Raw genomic sequence first — 21,331 nt, 5'->3', positions numbered from 1 at the left:
TATCGTCGCTAGTTATCATATAACAGCATGTACTGCTAAACACTTTCCCTTAGCCTTCTTTCAGAAACGCACTATTCAATTTCTTTTTTAAATCTTATGTTATTTGTGTTAAATAACTGAATAAATAATATCATTAAAAAACATGAATAGCCTCAGCTCATGGCTCGTAAATGTTACTCTGACATCCATTGATTATATCTTCGTTCGCAGAACGTCTGGTTTTATCAGAACAGTTGTGCATTTGCACTCAAATTTAATTGCATGTTAGATCCATTAGCCAAAATTAACGAAGCAAACATCAGACGCCAAACAGCTTGGCTGAAAATGATTTCAATTTGTTTTTCTTTTCCCATTACTATTCCTTTAAAACTTTGGGATGCTTTACATAAAAAAATCAACAGAATTTTGAACATGTGTATTTAATGTTAAACCTCCTCTAATTCAGCCCACACAGGAAAATGAACTGACATAAACAAGAAGAGCTTGCAATAGATCCAAATCTACGTCGTAATCGTATTTAATATGTCTACTGTTTCATTTCTCTTCTACTCTCCAAGAGATTTATCTGTGTGATTTATCTCTTATCTCTTAAGTCTAACCCGAAAGCTTTGACTTAGAACGTGAAATCTTCAATTGGGCTTCTAGATTTTCATCTGAATGCAAGCCAGGGTTTAAATCCGTTGTCAGACGAGTCCAGACTCTACTGTATGTTCAATCCTGTATCCGGCGTCCAAAACTTTCTCCAAAGCTGTTTAATCCAAATATATGCGCAGACATAGTGCAATGGGCCAAAATGATTGAAAAAGACATCGACTCCAGCAGACAGTGTCATCTGTTCAACGAATGGCGTTCTTTATAAAGTCCTCATTCACATTCATATCTAATTTGAGTAATCAATAATTTGTTGCTATGTATATATGTATCATCATTGGGCAGCATGCTAAGTGCACCACTAAGCTCCACAGACTTGTGGAGTCTCTAGTCTCTAGTGGTCAGAAATGGGAACTGCAACAAGCTCAATGGTCCATTTCACACTGGATGTATATTAAAATTATGAATTTCACCATAAAAGCAAATATATAATGTCTACTGACACACATAGACACACACATACATATAATAGGATGTTCCTAATATTGTGTCATTCCATAGCCTTAAGCCCCGCCAGAGAAAGCCTGACCTCCTTTTTCCTTAACCAGAGAAAGAGCAATTGATTAGCTGACTTGAGGTCCCTGGGAGTAAAACAACAAGGGATAAGGTCAGAGAAATAAGAAACTGACCTTTCATTGAGGGCTTTAAAAACAAAGAGCAGTGTTTTAAAAGCTATTCTATATTTTCCAGGAAGTCGGTGAAGTGATGCCGTCTCTCTCCCTGGTTCCACTGAAGAACTTCAGTGTTTCATCGTGTTTTATTATCAAAATCAAATTAATATATCAGAGTCAGGAAACCATATGTGATATAAAATATAAAGTTGCTTGAGATAAATAGATCTGCGATTTAAAACAATGATACTATGCAATGCTCTGCATCATCAGTCAGTTGAAGGAAATAAATATAGATGCAGGAGCAATGGTAAATACTCCCCTGTACATTGACTTTATTCTTTGGCTTAAGTAAATGTATATTTAGTAAATCATTAGGTGAATGAATCAGTTTCAGATCAAGATCAAGATCATTTTTACAGATATCCAGAAATCTCTTTAGTGTTGAGAATTTGCCCCGATGTTTACATTTGTCACTTCTTATCTTGGTTCCCTCAAGTTCCTGTTCCGTTTGGGGCAATTATTTTAATTAGCACTACGCTCATCACTCATCCAGGCACTTTTCTAGTGAGAGCAGTCATCCAATATTGGCTTTACTGTACCTGCAAACGGAAATATTACCTGCAACTCATTCTATGCTAAATTTTATCTTGAGTTGTTACAAACTAAACATGCAGTGAGGACTGCTATATTTCATGCATGTTTTTCTTTATCGGTTGCTTCATTGAGCCAGACTTTGTCAAAATCTTGTTAATTCGTCAAGGTTTACAAGAGCTGAACTGTTAAAAGAAAAACAGTTGATTACAGCAGCTTTTATAGGTGATCTCTAAACACAACAACCTCAATTTGTTGTCGGGGATCAAGGGCAGAGTCAGTACAGGATGAGCTGTTAGTTGGTACTGATTTAGTGCCCGCACTTTAAACGGTCTTGAAAGTTAATGGCTGCGAGAAAACAAGGGATGTGAAGAGCAGAAAAGAAGGAATTGAGCAATCTGAGAAAGCAATGATGTGATAGATGTTAAAAAATAATAATAATAAATGCATAGTATATGTAGTATATATTACCTCAGATGGTGGTGTGTGTGTGTGTGTGTGTGTGTGTGGTGTATATACAGTTCACATAAAACATTTTAAACCTAGCCTGGATCAGTGATTTATATTGAGAGAGTATTCTGACAAAGCAGTAGATGGTGAGTTTAAAGCAAGTCTGGGATGCAGTGCAAAGAAGAGAAGAATAGTAAGAAAGGTCATCTGGAATGACGACAAGATTTCGAAACCAAACTGTGTGCATTTCTTTACTGCAGCTGTGAGAGTCCTTCAAACAGCTTTATTTCAGCAGTGATGCTGATAGAGTATGTTATTTGGAATGAAAAGTACTGCCTGTGTGAGATCATAACAAAGATACCGTCATCAAATCTACACTGAAAATCATTAAAACTAGAGTTTGTGTACTCTTCTGATTGATGCTCATATAGAGAGTGTGCCTTGCTCCTTGTTTCATTTTCTGTGCTATTTGCACTCATCTCTCTCTCTCTCTCTCTCTCTCTCTCTCTCTCTCTCTCTCTCTCTCTCTCTCTCTCTCTCTCTCTCTCTCTCTCTCTCTCTCTCCCTTGCATTTTTGGTACTTTGGCACTGTCTATACAGTTGGTAAAAAAAAAAAAAAAAGAAAACAGAGCTCTTCTGTGCTGCATTCATACAACTTTCATGAAGTCTGGAGAGTTTTCAAAATAAATGGAACAAAGTCTAGAAATGAATTTGGAGCAGAACAAATTCCACACCTACACTCCATAAAGGTCTTACACGATCAGAAGCGATAACTCCTTCGCCTTTCTTCTTTATGTCTCATGTGTTTCACACTCTTTTACCTTTGCTGGAGGAACAATGGATCCTCAATTAGGGGACACGATCTTAAATATAGGACTGCATTACGTTTGCATTCGCTGCTCTACAGTAATTGAGACAAGGATAATATTGTGAGGCACATTTAGTTGGCTATATATGTATATGGATGTTACAGACTAAATGATGATGAACAGAGCTTGTCACTTAGGCATGTGTAAAAACTCATCTGTGTGCACTAAATACAATTCTGTTGCTGATGACAGCCTTCAAATTGCAAACTGGAATTATATTAGATGGGTCAAACAATTGGCTGTCTCTATGTAGGATAAGAAAATAACACTAGATGGACAGGATCTATTGATCAAATGAGCTGGTCAATGGCTGGGAACTAACTGAAGTCATACTGGATGAGAACACTTCATCTATGAATAAATGAATGGCTTAAGTGACTGAACACTGAACAAAACCTGGGTGAATTACATGATTCGTGATTCAAGAATGCTGAGGACTCAATGGTCCAAGTTAGGTTTACAATGTGTCATTGTTTACAACAGGAAAACCGATATGTGCATCGAATAGGCCTGCGTTTCACAATCTTGCGCACTAACTTAGCATACACTTACTCTTATTACATGTATAGTCAGCTATATACAGAATAAACAAAATGCTATGTGCTTATCCAGTTGCTACCTAATTCATCCCCATAAGTCTTCTATTCACAAATTATATTTCTTTGTTTGAGCACCTACGGTCCCTTGATATATTAAAAATGTAACGTAAAAATGTTTGCGAAGCTGTAAAATAAATAAATGTTATTATATATTAATCTATGCTTGTCTTCTTTCATTCTCTTCCTATCGAGGGTTGGGGGAATCAGACGCAGATATAGTGGACGTATAGTTATTTAATCCTTTGAATCTTGTTCTAAAGTCTAATTTTGTTATTGTTATAAATCTGTATGACCAGGTAAGAGTGCATTGATTAATACCTTGGGTGATGGTAATTCATATATCACTATTAGTCCTATTAGCCTTGCACTATTAGCCTTGCTATTAGCACTATTATCCTTGTTATAAATGACCGAGACATGGACTATTGTTCAGCAAATGTTATCCAAACGCAGAGTAACTCATCTTCTAATCATAATATACAAGTCCATAATTTCAAAATCCTCTGAATTATACAACTTTGAGAACTTTCCCAGTCTGTTGTATTTCAGGCCAGGATGGCAAGTTTCTTTTTGTTTTTTTTAACTGCCTTTCCCCTAGGAGTTATACAATGTTGTCAATGTTGTCACTGATTGAGAATGGGGCAAGTCTGACAAACATTTACAAAGCCTTACTCTAACTGCTGCATATGCTAATAGCAATGGATATAGCATGGAAATATGGAAGTCCTTGCACAATGGTGGTTAATGGACAGGCCAAAGACAGAGACTTTAGGCCAGCATGCGTTGGTGTACGATTGGCCACATCTACACACTTAATGAGAAGTGAAACCATCAATCTGTATTTTATAATAAAACAGTCCAAACCACCCACATTTCCACAGAGTCATTTCCCAACAAATCCAGGTGGTCAGATCTCCTCAAGGAGCTTTAAATGAGTTTTGCAAATGGTGGTGTTAAGATTAATATTATTTACAATGGCGTTCAACCAAATCTTATTTAACAAGTCAAGTCAAGTCAAGAAGCTTTTAACAAACGTTGGTTTGTTGATGGTTTTATGCAGCATGTAAATGGTGCTGCAATTTTTTTTTTTTATTGTATATTGTTTCATTAGTTTACACATATTAATGGATAAAATATACAACCATATAATGATAAAAACAAGTATAATTATTTATACAGTTAATATATATGGTTGAATTATATGATGAAAAGATTAATTAATTATTATCAATTGCGTATATTTAGAGAGTGGTCCTAATTGAGTTCAATTATTTAGATGGTCTGGTCCTGGAGAGAAGTTCAGCAAATAATATGAGAAAGATATAATGTGGATAGTGTCATTCAGTCCACAGTCATCTGAACTATGCCAAGCATTATGTTTGTATGGCACACATCATTATCATTCTGATGGCACAGTAATGGAAGCCAATATAAATAAAATGAGTGGATTCTGATTCAGTGTTTTTAATTTTAAATATTAAAGCACATTTCAATCCCTAATAAAAGAAAAAAATCTATTTAGGATAAAACTTTTGTTCCATTTCTGGAGGTTTGGGATGCGCTTCATTTTAAATGAAACCAATCAAATGATGTTAGTGGAAAATAAATGCATGAATGCTTCAATAAATGACTCTTGGTTTAGAGGTGAGCTAAATATAAAGGCAACCAATTTAGCAGTGTGTGCCAGAGTTTAGTGGTCCATATACAACAGTGTAATAAAAACTGGTGCCTTCACCTTGCGCTATCCTTATCCTAAACGGAGAACAATATCATTCCCTTGAGCGATTCTCATCCCCGAAGTAGAACAGTAGCAGAATTTTAAGCAAATTTTACCCTCTATATAAAGAACAGTATGAGAACTTAAGTGATTTCTCTATATAACAAAGTGCTCAATAAACTATCTGTTCTGCACAGTGTTAATGAGAGCTGTTTTTTACTGCCTGGTGATTGTCATTATAAGGACACTAACTTGTTATGAATTAAATATACTATACACGCTCTATGTTAGCTCAAACCCAAGCAATTAGAAAATGAAAGCGAAGAGACTGAGTACTTTGTGGTTGGTTTTACGGCTGCACTTTTGGCCGTTTTTTTTGTGTGTGTGTGTGTAGAAAACCAGATTACATAAATATAGGAAGCCAAATAAGTTTGAAAATGATTGACTTGATGGTTTAGGGGAATGTGCTGCAAGTCTTGCTTCAAGTGGTGTCAATTGTGTGGTGCATGAATGATTATACACACTACTGAATAATAGATATTAAGAGATATTAATCAGTAGCTAATGAGATAAAACTAGCCTAAGCTCAGCTCTCTCTCTCTCTCTCTTTCTCTCTCTCTCTCTCTCTCTCTCTCTCTCTCTCTCTCTCTCTCCTTTGGCAGCTTCAAAGAGATCTGTCAATTGGATGGTAAGTAGAAAGTGTGTTTATTACAAACTACACAGGCAATCAATTATAATTAATTAGTAATGGAAAAGCCCTAAAGAGAAATTATTTATATATGTTTGTATGTGCGCATGTATGTATGTGCTATATGATCTAATCTCTCACCTGGTACTCGCTGGGCCAGAAAGTGCTGACTGCCAATTCTATCTGGTGCCATTGGAAGCCTTGAGATCCGGAAATGTTCCAAACTGAGTTACCATGTGGTCCGCCGTTCACCTGCACATAGACACTAAGCCTGCCTGGACTGTGGCCATCACGGCTGTACAGGAAGTAGCTGAACTGCACACAGTGGGTGTCATTTTCACTTAGCGTGTGCAGCAACAGCTGAGCACGCTGGCCTGCATTGTGCTGAGATGAATTCACCAACATATAGGAACCTGCAGAGAAAAAGAGAATGATGGTTTTAATGAAAATCCCCTTGTTTTCGTCCCTTCTTCTTCCATACAAAAAGAGATCATAAATAAATGAACACGGCTATTAAAAACGTATATAATACGTCTCATCGCAAGTAGCTAACTGACACTTTATTCAAGGTTGTTTATTTCCATATACACACAAAGTTAGACCATGGTGGGTATAGAATCCAAAGCGATATACTGTACCGTTTATTGTTTTTTTATAATACAACTGAGCAGGTGAGGGTTAAGGGCCTTCCTCAAGGGCCCAGCAAGGCAATATATCATGGGTGGGATGATAAAACATAGCAAGGAACTATCTACATAAACATTCCCACACATGCATCCACCTCCGTGTCTGTTATTGATAGGTAGAGGAACCAGAGAGGACAAACAAGCAGAGACACCGGAAAAGATGATTAAATCTATAATATCTACTTTATCTAAGTTTTATGTAGAACAGTGTAACAATGCAATCAATTATATTGTATTGTTTGAGCTGTCTAGACGTCTGGACTATTAGTTATGTCTGGGTTTCGAACCTCATCTACTGTAACATTTAACAAAAACTATTCAACAAAAAGCACTGCTTGTGTTGTAATAAACATTTACATCCTTTTTATTTAAGTAGCCTTTATTGAGCTCAAATCAGAAAAGGCTAAAAAAGAAAAAAAAAAAAAAAAAACACTTCTTCTCCTAAGCTATTCCTTACACTTCTTCTCCTTCTATTATCCAAGTGACTCGGGTGCTATATTATTAACTCATGAAGATCAGTAATGGCAGCAATCTTCAGCAGCAAAAAAGGAAATGGGTTCTTAAGATCTGGTGTATGAGTGCACTTCAGCTTTAGGTTGTTGACCAAAATGTTGCAATGTGCTCAGATAAGAGTATCACACACTGACAATAACACTACAAACATATCCACTCATCTCTGTAGACATCATCCTTTTGTGTGAATCAGTGAAATTACATGAAAATATGACCCAATAACAAACCTTTGCTGAAATCAGACAAAACAGAGCAGGATATTATATCATATCAGGTCTAGGTTGTTAACAGCCTTAATTCTTCATGACATTCTTTCAGAAGATTTTGGAAACATCCCTTCATAATATGAAGGATGGTCCTTTTTTATATGACTGGATCGCACAATTTCTGAACTTTCTTGCTGTGACTCTACTGTTCTATCACATCTCAAAGGTGTCCTATTCAAATCAGACCTGGTGAATGGGAAGGCCACTGAAGAACACTGGACTCTGTGATATTCATGAAACCAGTTTGAAACGATGGGTGCGTTATCATGCTGAAAGTAGCAGTTAGAAGATGTGGAAATTGTGGCTAAAAAAGATATACATGAACAGCAAAAAATACCCAAATAGGATGCGGCATTCAAACGAGGATTGATTGGTAATAATGGAGCGTTGAAACAAGGGGTTCATGTATTCAAGCTTCTGGTGCCAAATTCATGCGCAACCATCTGTGAGTTTCAGCAGAAATCCAGATTCATCAGACCCGGCTACTTTTTTCACCTACAGTGTCCAGTATTAGTGAAGCTGTGCCCACGACAGCCTTAGCTTTCTGTTCTTAGCTGACAGCTGCCTTTGCAGGTTTGATGTTGTGTGAATGCTGAGATGCTTTTCTAATCGCACGACTAGTTATGTTACTTACTATAGCCTTCTTATCAGCTTGAACCTGTCTGGCCATTTTCTATTTACCACTCTCAAAAACAAGGCATCAGTGAAAATACAAAAACTGTCTATTTCATTCCCTTTCAACCCTTCAAGTAATGTGAACAGAAAAGTACTACAATGTCCCCCTTCATACAAAGGGAGATAGCAGAGATTTGTACAGGGACCTGCAGCAACCCTCTGTGGCACCAGCAAATCTGACCACCTTGACTCCTTTGAACTCCTTTGAACAAAGCATTTCTGTAAAGCTGCATTTATGCTGTTTGATTTTCAGCCTGACTTTGCTGTCACAAGGAAAGTACACATTCAAAAAGAATTATTTGGCCATGAGTCAAGCTCAGCGGTCAAAACGCATATTGTGACATGTTCAGCGGCAATCGAGCACAAAATTCAGTATTGTCAGAAAGGATTTCTTGAAATCTCATTGTCACCACTGATGACATTTGGGTAGAAATCACAAAACACACAGGTCATCTAGAAATATTTGTATTAGTAAGCAGTTCACTTGAAAATTCTGACTTGCTCACCCATTTATAGTGAACTGTATAGTTGTTATTACCTCAAGCTTACACTGAAGAACGATATACCCATGTTGTCCTCTTTCCCTGTCCATTAATGGCTTTGAACAGCCTTTTATAGTATATTTTCCTTAGATATAACATTTCTAATATTATACCAAAGGCTTTTTTTTTTGGTTTATGTGTCCATATTTTCTGCACAAACTATGACTACAATAATTTGTGACATTTATCCAGATTGGTTTTTATTTTCTTTAATAACTGGTGTATATATATGATACGGATATGATGTTGGAATTACAAAATCTGTCATAGAAAATACAACAGTGGTTAAATTTCAAACGTTTGAAAAGTATTTCATAGTGTAAGTGCAAACCTTTTTTTTTAAAAATAGTTAGAATTAGGAAAGTGACTCATCCTCCACCTCAGGCTCCTCAACTACAACAGCAAAAGCAGAAAAGAGAAAAGCTGTCAGCCTCCTCCAGAGCCCTGCTCGACACTCTACAGCTTTACTGAAGTAGGCAAGCGATGTTAAAAAGCACTTCTTCCAGAACCCTTTACAACTCACAGGTCGAGTGTGGACACCTGCCTCTATACCTAAATCACTGATTTCTTCCAGGCCACTTAAGCCCTCAATCCTCCAATGCTTCCAAGCTCTCTACAGTACCAGTGAGTTGCAGTGTAAAACAAAATCTCTTCTTCGGTACTGAAATATAGCTGAGTGTTAATTCTAAAGGTCTTCCATTTGTTGCTGATAAATCTATTACTTTCAGGCTCGGCATATTAATGTCACGCTCAAAGACTACAGCATTCTCATGCCAGAGTTTTTTTTTTCCTATGTCAGAGTTTAGTCAGTTAACTTAAAAGCTGATCTATTTCCTGCTAGAGAATTGAAAATAGAAGGAGACATCCAGTATTGTCCTGTCAATCAATCAATTAATCAATCACAATGCTTTTCTTGACTTTTTAGATCATTGGACATGGTGACATGGCGACGTTCTGAAATGAATGTCTTCTAATAAACTAGGAAGTTTTACAAAATAGTCAGTGCAACTGTTCAGCTCATTCTTTGCAAGGAATTCTTCCCTGCTGTTCATATAATTGCCATTCCTTCTTCTCCTTTCGATCTAATTGATCCATTGACAAATTAGCATTAACCCTGAAAATAAGAATTCAGCTTAAAGTTATGTCACTTCACCATAAAAAATCATTTGTGCATTAATTTATACCTGTGCCATTTCATTCCAGTGGCAAGGCATGTTTTAAACTTACATAATAGTGCTGAAGGTTACAGATTCCTTAAAAACCCAATGTCTCTTTCTTTAAAAGCAGATAAAAAACTGACTGGCTCTGAATCTCCAAGTACTCAGGGATCATAGTTAAATGGCTTCTGAAAGACTAGCTGATAAGCAACAGTATAAAACTGCAATAGTTTAATATCTGAGTCTTATTCTTGACAAATGCTAATTAGTTGTATCATCTTTTTTTATGAAAATCAGTGATGTAAAGGTCAGTGACATGTTGAGAAGAAGGACACAAACTCAAAAACGAACTCACTGTGGGTTTTGTTTCAGAAAATCCAAGAATCATAACCAAAATCCAAGAAGCGTTCAGACAGCCGGCATCAAATAAGGCTCATAAATAATCCAAACTAAACAGAGGCAAGGTGGAAATGGAAGATTAAAGCTAATGACAAGAAATAAGACTATACATAGAAATACCAGGATATATAAAGACAATGTAGACACAGAACAGGTGAACACATTCAGCAACAAATGCACATGATATAATGAGCAAATGTGCTTTAAAGCATGGACATGAGACAAAAACAAAAGCACGTAGCATAATCAACACAACTTAAACCCAAACACAACACAAAGACATACAAAGTAATCACACACTACAGACAATTTTCCAGAGATGCCAATCAACATACCATGCATGTATTTGGACCAGGGGAGGAAACCGGAGTACCCGGAGGAAACCCCCAAGGCACGGAGAGAACATGCAAACTCCACACACACAAGGTGGAGGCGGGAATCGAACCCCCAACCCTGGAGGTGTGAGGCGAACGTGCTAACCACTATGCCACCGTGCCCCCCCGAACCTAATTAAAATCTTTAATATCTTTAGTTTTAATAATCTTTAGTTTTCCCAAGACGTTTTCTACAAAAAAATCACACATCACATTTACAATGCAAGTAAAATCAATGCAATATTAGGTCTATTGTGACCAGGTAAAGGTCAGAAATATCAGCATGCACTAAAACCTAAATCGCATTTCAATTCATTTCTGTTACATATTAACTCACTGTATTAATTATTGTTTTAGACACCTTGATCTATCTATACTGCTTTACACTACTGGTTCATTTCCCCCTAATATCCACAAACACACACTCCCTAATTAGGATCCGGCAGCATGGCATGCTGCATGTTTCTGTTCACCATGAAGTGTGTATTATAATTTCAGTCTCTGTATAACTGCTAGACGGATATTGCCGTATTGTTGCAGAATGCTCCTAAGATATTCTCACCCACAAGTCATCATTATTAAGTGATACACAGACAGTAAGCTTAACCCTATATGTTCAAGAAATCCATCCTGCTCTGATTTAATTCCACTGACTGGCTATCCTTTGGCTTTTAAACCTCTTAAAGCATCTTTAACATGTTGTCTCAGGTTGTTTTATCACCTCTTGATTGATCATTAGGGATTTTGTATGACGTATCATCCTCATACCATCGTATCTACATCCTACATTATCATATCTCACCTTGCCACGCATTCACCTAATGACACTGCAGCTGCTATGGCAACACATCAAGTGTCATCACCTGTTCAATAATTACAGGTTCCACAAGAGAAACCTGGAGCTCATCCAGACAGACCCCACACATTGTTCTGCCATTTTGTATAATCCTTTTTCCAACCTCTTCATCAATATCTTGGACACGTTCTATAGTACCTCATTTTCTGGCAGCCTTAAATCGCCTCTTAATTCCGAACTGCTATGGCTTCCTCTTCTCTTTAGCATTTTCAGGTCCCACTTCCTCATAAGCATATGCTCTGTGTAGAGAGATTAGCTACTTAAGCCTGAATTGTCCAGTGCAACAAAAAAGGGTCATGTACACAAGTGGTACAATGGAGCGGAAACACTGGCCAATAGAGTGTTGGAGGATTCACGCCTATCTATGCACAGCCTGGTGGCCAAACTTTACTGATTTCCCATTCCATAAGTAAGAGCAGAGTGTGTAGGTTAAATTAGAAGTGCAATAGCACAGCTGTAATTAAATTCTTAAAATTCACACAACATAGGGGGAGACATACAGTATATCAGTCTTTGTGTAGTATAGAGAGCCACAGTATCCAAGGTAAAACCACCATAAAGGATGAACCACATACAACAAGAGTCAATGCACCGGCATCACATAGTGTCCTGGCCAGAATGTCAACCTTCCAAGTCTTTCAGGATATCTTTCAGGATATCTTTCAGGATATCTTTGACCAAGATAAAACTTTTTATTTCTTTTGACAGCATCTGTAATGATCTGAAGTTTTATCTACTCATCTAAAACTCTATACTGTCATGCTATGGTGTGAGATTGATTTTATTTCTGACCAAATTCTAGAAATGTATATTTTATAAGTAACTTATAGACAGTGTTTTATGTATTATTTATAGCACAGCACTGTTTAAGTCAGAATCCGATATGGGTTAGAAGTTGTGGATTTTATGTTGTATTTCAGCAGCACTGATAATTGTGCCAGCTGGAATTTATATTGCAGGTTTATATTAATGCAAACCTTTTTGTAAGAAAATGTTTATTTAATATTTGTGGACTTTGTGCTTTTTCTGTAATTTTTTTTCCTTAGATAATTGAGAAATTTATGATGACACAATTTCAGGACAAACTTGCGTGTGTTTACGAGTGTAAGACTAAACATTGCTATGGCAGTTATACTGTAATTATATTCTGGGGCAAAAGAAGCTCAGCTGTAGGCACCAATAACATTTGGAATCTGGGGCACAAATGGCACCAATGTAACCAGCAATAATTGGCATAATGAATCATGTGGGTCACATGAAAGCATGAGCCACCATCAGAAAGTACAAAATATACATGACTAGAAAATATTTTGTATGATCAAGAAGTGCTCACAGATTAGGATTAAGCTCTGAGCAAGAGGTAATTACTCCCAAAAAATCTGCAATCTCCAAGTGAATAAAAACAGGAAGTGGTTTTAAAGTTTTTCAGGAATCTGTACAGTGACTTGACATGAGATATATATACTGCATTATTACCAATATTATGTTAGTGTATAGTTATAACACTTTCTGGAAACCTAAAGTCCCATTATAATAACATACATCCAGCTAGTTAACTAGTTATGTGCATTAATACAAAGGAAGAAGGTATATAAATTCTCGGGAAAATGATGAGCCATGGCACTTATCCTTAGCTGAAAGTTTCTCAAGAAGTCGTGATTTGGAAAAAAAAAATCATGTAATCATTGGTGACTGTTTCAGCTATGAGCAACATTGTTGTCTCCTCTCATAGGAAGGTAAAAATATGACTGGGATCTGAATTGGGTCATTATTTTCTTTTTCTTTTTTTTTTTAAATACTCAAATATGAGGCAAGCTGTCGTTATAGTGTTATAGCAAGACATATGGCAGACAAATTAAAATGAATATACAGTGAGGTCCAAATGTCTGAGAGCACTAATGAAAATGCTTTAACTCAATGTTACTGTATTCTTTTTCAGTTTAACTAAAGTTTTAATTGCATATAATTATATCAGGAACAACCTAACTGAAAAATAGAACCGTTTTTTCCTCAGAACGTAAGGAACATCTTACTTTTGGAACAAAGGATAGTTAACAGAGTGAGTATTACACGTTTGTTTATATTTTAGTGACCTAGAAGTTGTGGAACACCAATCGAAAACTTTCTGCTCATTTTTAATGAGTTTTATTTTTTCCCGCTTACTTTTTAATGTGGTCTCACACTTTTGGACCCCACTATACTGTATGAATATAAAGTCTACTTGTTCACCTCTTCTGTAGGCTTGTATATTGTGGTTGGGTTACAGTCTTGTACTTTGTCCTAAACAGAGAGTTTTTATGGCTATCTATTGCCCAGTGTGTCTATGGCACTAAGATGGACATGTTAAAAAGGGATCAAATTTTACATGATAAACACCAGCTTCCTGAGTTCTGATAAACCTGGTGGATGACAGGGTGCTGTGTGGGTACTTAAGTTTAAAAAAAAAAGGTGGAATCGGTGCTGCCGTGACAGCTCCGGTCCTCGCTCATTAATCACATTGGCACAGTTATTAAATTTCTAATGTCTGCCAGGACAGTAATTGGGAGCACACACTAACACACACCGGCTCTGGTCCAACTCCTGCTGACCTTATCCTCTGTCTTAGTGGTAGATATAGTGATTAAGATTCCCATCTGTCTTATGAAGCTTAACTGTTACTCCCTCTCTCTAACCCTGTCTCCTTTTCATTTTCCATCCTCCTCTTTCTTCAGCACACAGTTATGTCATCTAGATTCCCATGTGTGAGTTTACCATCTCTTCTTCTTTCTGTCCATGGCTTGAAAACAAGCAAAACTTCACTAGCAACTGATTTATTGGCTATTGTGTTCCAAGTGCATTCAAACATGCAACACAAATCCAAATAAACTATTCACCAAATTGATTAATTGTTAAGTTTTTTTTTAAAAATGGAACATGTATCAGATGCGTATGATTAGTCTGCGATTGAGCCGACTAACACAGTGAAAATCCTAACTAGAAGAAGTGCATTCAACCACTTATGTAGTGGAAGAGGGACGTAGCTACACACTGAATGAGAAAAAAATGTTCAAGATGGCCGATGACAAGAGGCATCGTATTACGTGTCATTTGCCATCGACTGGTAAACAGCTTATACGTCCTGTTAGTAAAAAATGTTCCTTTTGAGACAATACCAAAATACCCTTCTGAAATTTACACACTAGCCACTAGAGTATGTAGAGGACAGTGAATCCATTTCTGATCCAGCTAAAATCATGTCTTTTTTTTTCTTTCTTGGACATAGGACATGTGATGCAAGCAGGCAAAGATTCCACTAGTCAGGAAACAAGATTACATATGGGGAGCCATATGGAAATAAGGTAGGTATAAAAAGAAAATCGTATGGCCGGCGTCTTGACATCTTATCTGCAAACCAGTACAAGTGTTCATTTGGAAGTTAATTAGATTGAGGATGAAACTTTCTTTCACAGCATATACTGTACAGTAACGGAATAACATCACACGAGCTTTGTTTTTGTTTTTTTACAAAGGGTTTATTTCACTTTCCAGGTTAAAGTACTAAAATCCTGGAATTTATATCTACAGCAAGAAAAATCTCTACTTTAAGGTTAATTCAGATTTGCATTATGGAAATTCAGAGACGGGGGGGGCACGGTGGCTTAGTGGTTAGCACGTTCGCCTCACACCTCCATGGTCGGGGTTTGATTCCCGCCTCCAGCTTGTGTGTGTGGAGTTTGCATGTTCTCCCCGTGCCTCGGGGGTTTCCTCCGGGTACTCCGGTTTCCTCCCCCGGTCCAAAGACATGCATGGTAGGTTGATTGGCATCTCTGGAAAATTGTCCATAGTGTGTGATTGCGTGAGTGAATGAGAGTGTGTGTGTGCCCTGCGATGGGTTGGCACTCCGTCCAGGGTATATCCTGCCTTGATGCCCGATGACGCCTGAGATAGGCACAGGCTCCCCGTGACCCGAAGTAGTTCGGATAAGCGGTAGAAGATGAATGAATGAATGAATGAAAATTCAGAGACATTTATAAAGTAGATTTCTGAATCCTGGGCAAACGGCAATAGAATCTTGTTATTCTTATTATCAGTAATCTCATGCTGTTTGGTTTTATAAGTTTCTGACTGGCTGTTTCTTATTATCCTTTGTTCTTGTTAAATAAATAATAATAATGGTATAACTCAGTAGAGAAACACATTTTGGAACTATTAAGACCACATTACATTAATACTGTATATTTTTTTTAATAAATTATTCTTTAGCTCAATATATTCTCTAAGATTTCAAATACTTAGATATTTCACTGTTGAAAAAAAAAGGACAATGATAATGATAACTTTCTGATGTTCATATATAGTACAAACCTTCAAGTACGCTTTTATTATTCTCACAGAGTATGTGAGAACATCTAAAGTTTATCTTCCTGCTTGGCATCATGAGACTTCACATCTGTTCTGATCTGTCAGTTAATAAATCTCGCATATAAATTGACCGAGGCTGCGAATATTGTGTTTACACTGCATTCATCTTTGATGATGATTGACTGGTAGAGATATAGCCTTGTAAATCCATGTCTACTGTATCTCTGATATTGGAGAACTGTTAATTAGAAAAACAACTGAATAAAGAAAATAAATTATGCACTAGTGATAGAGTTCTGAACTTTTATCCTTTTTAATAATTTAATAATAAAATAATTTATTATTATTATTATTATTATTATTATTATTATTATTATTATTATTATTATTTTAACCAAAATGCAGATAACATGTTGCAGCTGCAAACAAGTCCATAGAAATGAAGACAAAATGTCAATATCAGTGAGCAGAAACGGAAATGTCATCAATGAGTGTGTGCTTTTGTTTTTGAAAAAATACAGAACACTGGGTTATTATGCCTCGGACTGTGTTAATGCACCAAAATGGTGGCTTCCCATTACAAAAATTGCACTAAAATGTCCAAGAGAACAGGCAAAAACCAGCAGAACCATGCACTATTATTTTGTAGAAACTAGAAAATATGTGTTACTAGTCATGTTGATATGAAGATACAGGTGTAAATCACAGATTATACTTAATTCTGAGCACAGGCATTAGATCGATAATGCAGTGTTTGAATTACCCCCAAACATTATCTGACCACAGAATTGACGTGCTATTATGCCTCTTCTTAGACCTATGTTTTATGCTTCACACAACTGAATAGTAGCAGTGTACTACAAATTATTCACAAACTGTGTTTCACAATCCTTAGAGATATTTTTTAAAGATAGTCCTAATGTAAACAGACTGGATACCTTTCTCCTCCCTGCCACTAGAGGGTCCAATCACAAAGCTTCCAGCATGACCTTTTACGCAGCTTGTGGACATTCATTCATTGCCAAATCCTGGGCATGACTATCCGTATCATGCCAAGGTAGATTTTTCTTTATAAATTATTGTTTGTTGAGCAGGGGCATTGCTACGGTTGGAACAAGCCAAACAAACAACATTTTTGCACAATGTACAGTATTATATAGAGTATGTACTGGGGCGGTGCTGTTTTGTGTATTGTCTTGTAGTGTTTTGTTTGCACTTACTTTATGTGGCTAGGACTTTAAGTCCTGAGCCCTGTGTTGTTCTGTGTATCACCATCGTCCTTTAGAAACGTTTTCTCATTTCACTATGTGCTGCGTAACGGCTATATATGGTTGAAATGACAATAAACTTGAAAATAACTTGAATTGAAGGAATGAGGGGCATTAGTCCCCTGAGACGAGGTGCCAACCCATGGAAATTTTAGCAAAGAAGGAGGAAAATGTAGCATGGGAAATACAAGCAAACTCTTAGGGCATACATAAGGATAATCAATCCCTGACCCTTGACCCCCAACCCTGGGGGTTTCACCAATTATCCATAAACTATAACTTGGCACTCACTGTACATCAGTTTGAGGCAGTTGTGTTGACAGAGTGATGTATTTCTCAGACATAAGTCATAACCATACAGTATATACATATTTACAGACAAAAAGAAGAATAGGCTAGGTTTTAATTCCACTATATATATTTATATTTATACACTATATAAAGAGATTATAACAAACAACAATGAAGTGTGCAGATATGACAATAAATGTTTATCAGTGATTGGTCACTGGGACACAATAAGGATCATGACTGGTTGTTGGGACACACTGATTATTACTCAGTGGTGATTGGTTGTTGAGAACATCAGCTTGTGCAAACGTAACTCAGTCAGCGAGTCAACTGAGCCCGCTTTCTCTGTATAACCAGCAGCTGTGATGCGAGCTCCAGAGATATCAACAAGACAGTCACTAACATTTGCTCAGTCTTCCTAATTTCCTCACTTGCCTGTTTGCTATAATGAGATTAAAGTCTTACTGCATTCATTTTGCAAGAAAGAATCTGTTCATGTCCTGTTTCCAAGCACTTGCATGCAGAATATCTAAGTGTGATCTGTGTGATCTGATTAATAATAACAAATCAGAACAATGAAAGCTACATCTTTGTCCTACAAAAACCATCAGCTGTAAAACAGAATAGCCTTCAAATATTTGGAACGAAGACACAGGCTTAATGTTTCCTTAGATAATGATCCAGTTCTGGGGGTTCAAAAAAAAGAGAGCTTTGGTAAGCTGGGATGTTTTCATGCTGTTGCAGATGGTGTGGTTCTGGTGCCAAATCTGACGGATGATTTTCACTCGTGCTTGGTCCGAACACTGATTTAGCTTGGTTAAAAACAAACAAAAAAAATAGAAAAAAAAAAGTTTTCAAATGTACCCTGTACTCTTTTAATTTTTAACACCTTAATTAATTAATTAGTTAATTAACACCTTTTTAACACCTTAACATTAATTTTTAATTTTTATAAAGAAAAGTATCATGACATATTAATGCCATATTTAGAGTGTGAACTCTACATCATTACAGAAACAGCTCTGGCAATTTTTGTCCGTAATATTGCAAGAAATTCAGACACTGTTTATGTTCTATAGCTTATTTGTATGCGCATACCACGCACAAGCCATATTCCGTTACCCTTGAGACGGCCCTGCTTACGATTCACACATACAGCTAACACTATATTTCTGGTCATCCATCTTACCAGCTATATAATGCACTTAATTGAGTTTTATTTTAATAGAAAAATATCACGAACATCACAGAATGCACATTTCTTCCCATCAAGCGGCTAGAAATAGATAATGCTGACAAGCCATGAGCCGGGAGCTCAGCCTCCTGGAGGAGCTGAATACACTTTTCTGAAAGCATAAATTTCACCCTTTTCCTCCTATCTAGCTGTGACACTCCAGGCTGGACAGTAAACCTTATCTTAAGGTAGAGCAGTAGTAATTACTGTGTATTTTTATGGTATTTTTATGGTATTCCTTTTATAAATGTTTTTTTAAACAATTTCTAATTACAATTTAGCAAACATATTTGAACCGTATTGTATACTTATTACAATATATATATATATATATAACAATGCTGGGACAGAGTGATAGAGGAAATGAGCATTTGTCACAGCATTAAATAAGTTATTCCTGAGTTCATAACTCTGTTAGCATAAGTAACATACTAATAGGATATATTTAACCCAGTATAACAGAATTTCAACCTAGATATCGTAGAATAAAAAGAAGCTTTTTTATAAGCGATCTTCAATTTTTTTTCTATAGCACATTTAACTGGATATATTTGCAACGCAGCTTTACAGGAATAGAATATTTTAATTTAGATTTATTCCCAACAAGCAAGCCAGAGGCAACAGTAGTTAGTCAAGTCAAGTCAAGTCAAGAAGCTTTTATTGTCATTTCAACCATATATAGCTGTTGCAGTACATAGTGAAATGAGACAACGTTTCTCCAGGATCAAGGTGCTACATAGAAACAAAGACAGGGCTAAAGACTTGTAAGTAGTCCTAGCCACATAAAGTGCAACTGTGCAACCTGGTGCAAACAGTGCAGGACAAGACAAACAAGACAGACAAGACAGTGCAGGACAAAAGACAGTGCAGGACTAAAGACAGTGCAGGACCAGACAGTGCAGGACAATGACAGTGCAGACACAAGTTACAAGACAATACAAAAAGTACAAAAAATGCAGTACACAAAAGACAATAAATAGTAAACAGTCACAGAAACAGTCACAGAAACAGCGCCGACCGACCAGTGTTAATACTGTATGTGTTAATATAGTATGTGCGAAATGGCTGAGATATTGTACAGTATGTGCAAAAACGGCTGAAATGTTGGGACAGTTTGTGCAAAAAACAGCAGACAAGGTGTGCAAAACAGCATGTAAACAGTTTGCTGGATTGTAAGCAGCATGTAAACAGTATGTTGTGTCAGTGTGTGTGTTTTGTGAGGGTCTATGCAGTCCATACAGATGATGTGTGTGTATGTTGTGCTCAGTACAGTACATTTCAGTTGTTGAGAAGTCTGATGGCTTGTGGGAAGAAACTGTTACACAGTCTGGTCGTGAGGGCCCGAATGCTTCGGTACCTTTTTCCAGATGGCAGGAGGGTGAAGAGTGTGTGTGAGGGGTGTGTGGGGTCATCCACAATGCTGTTGGCTTTGCGGATGCAGCGTGTGGTGTAAGTGTCTGTGATAGAGGGAAGAGAGACCCCAATGATCTTCTCCGCTGTCCTCACAATCCGCTGCAGGGTCTTGCGTTCTGAGATGGTGCAGTTCCCGAACCAGACAGTGATGCAGCTGCTCAGGATGCTCTCAATGGTCCCTCTGTAGAACATGGTCAGGATGGGGGGAGGGAGATGTGCCTTCCTCAGCCTTCGTAGGAAGTAGAGACGCTGCTGGGCTTTCCTGGTGATGGCGCTGGTGTGGAGTGACCAGGTGAGGTTCTCCGCTAGATGAACACCAAGAAATTTGGTGCTCTTGACGATCTCCACAGATGATCCGTCGATGTTCAGCGGAGAGTAGTCACTCCGTGCTCTCCTGAAGTCCACAACCATCTCTTTAGTTTTATCCACATTCAGAGAAAGGTTGTTGGCTCTACATCAGGCAGTTAGTTGTTGCACCTCCTCCCTGTATGCTGACTCGTCGTTCTTGTTGATGAGACCCACCACGGTCGTGTCATCGGCGAACTTGATAATATGATTCGATCTGTGCGTTGCTGCACAGTCGTGAGTCAGCAGAGTGAACAGCAGCGGACTGAGCACGCAGCCTTGAGGAGCTCCAGTGTTCAGTGTGGTGGTGCTGGAGATGCTGTTCCCGATCCGGACTGACTGAGGTCTCCCAGTCAGGAAGTCTAGGATCCAGTTGCAGAGGGAGGTGTTTAGTCCCAGCAGGCTCAGCTTCCCAATCAGGTGCTGAGGGATGATTGTATTGAATGCTGAACTAAAGTCTATGAACAGCATTCGTACATAAGTGTCTTTATTGTCCAGGTGGGTGAGGGCTAAGTGGAGAGCTGTGGCAATGGCATCGTCTGTGGAGCGGTTTGGACGATACGCGAACTGTAGGGGGTCCAGTGAGGGTGGTAGCTGCGTCTTGATGTGCCTCATGACGAGCTTCTCGAAGCACTTCATAACTATGGGTGTGAGTGCAACGGGACGATAGTCATTGAGGCAGGACACTGTAGACTTCTTTGGGACAGGAACGATGGTGGTAGTTTTGAGGCACGTAGGAACAACGGCGCTGCTCAGGGAAATGTTGAAGATGTCCGTAAAGACATCCGCTAG

General features: G+C 37.6%; 1 protein-coding gene across 3 annotated transcripts in view; it reads right to left on the bottom strand.

The window, feature by feature from the left end:
• Positions 1-21,331, bottom strand: part of ptprua (protein tyrosine phosphatase receptor type Ua) — a 237,953-nt gene that overhangs the window by 118,275 nt on the left and 98,347 nt on the right. For all 3 annotated transcript variants that reach the window (XM_060865749.1, XM_060865751.1, XM_060865750.1), the window contains exon 3: positions 6,321-6,592. In XM_060865749.1, coding sequence (XP_060721732.1) covers positions 6,321-6,592 — 272 coding nt within the window. The remainder of the gene's footprint in view (positions 1-6,320; positions 6,593-21,331) is intronic.

Source organism: Tachysurus vachellii, chromosome 3 (assembly GCF_030014155.1).
Source record: "Tachysurus vachellii isolate PV-2020 chromosome 3, HZAU_Pvac_v1, whole genome shotgun sequence".
Classification (NCBI taxonomy): domain Eukaryota; kingdom Metazoa; phylum Chordata; class Actinopteri; order Siluriformes; family Bagridae; genus Tachysurus; species Tachysurus vachellii.
This window is presented reverse-complemented; position numbering and strand designations above follow the sequence as displayed.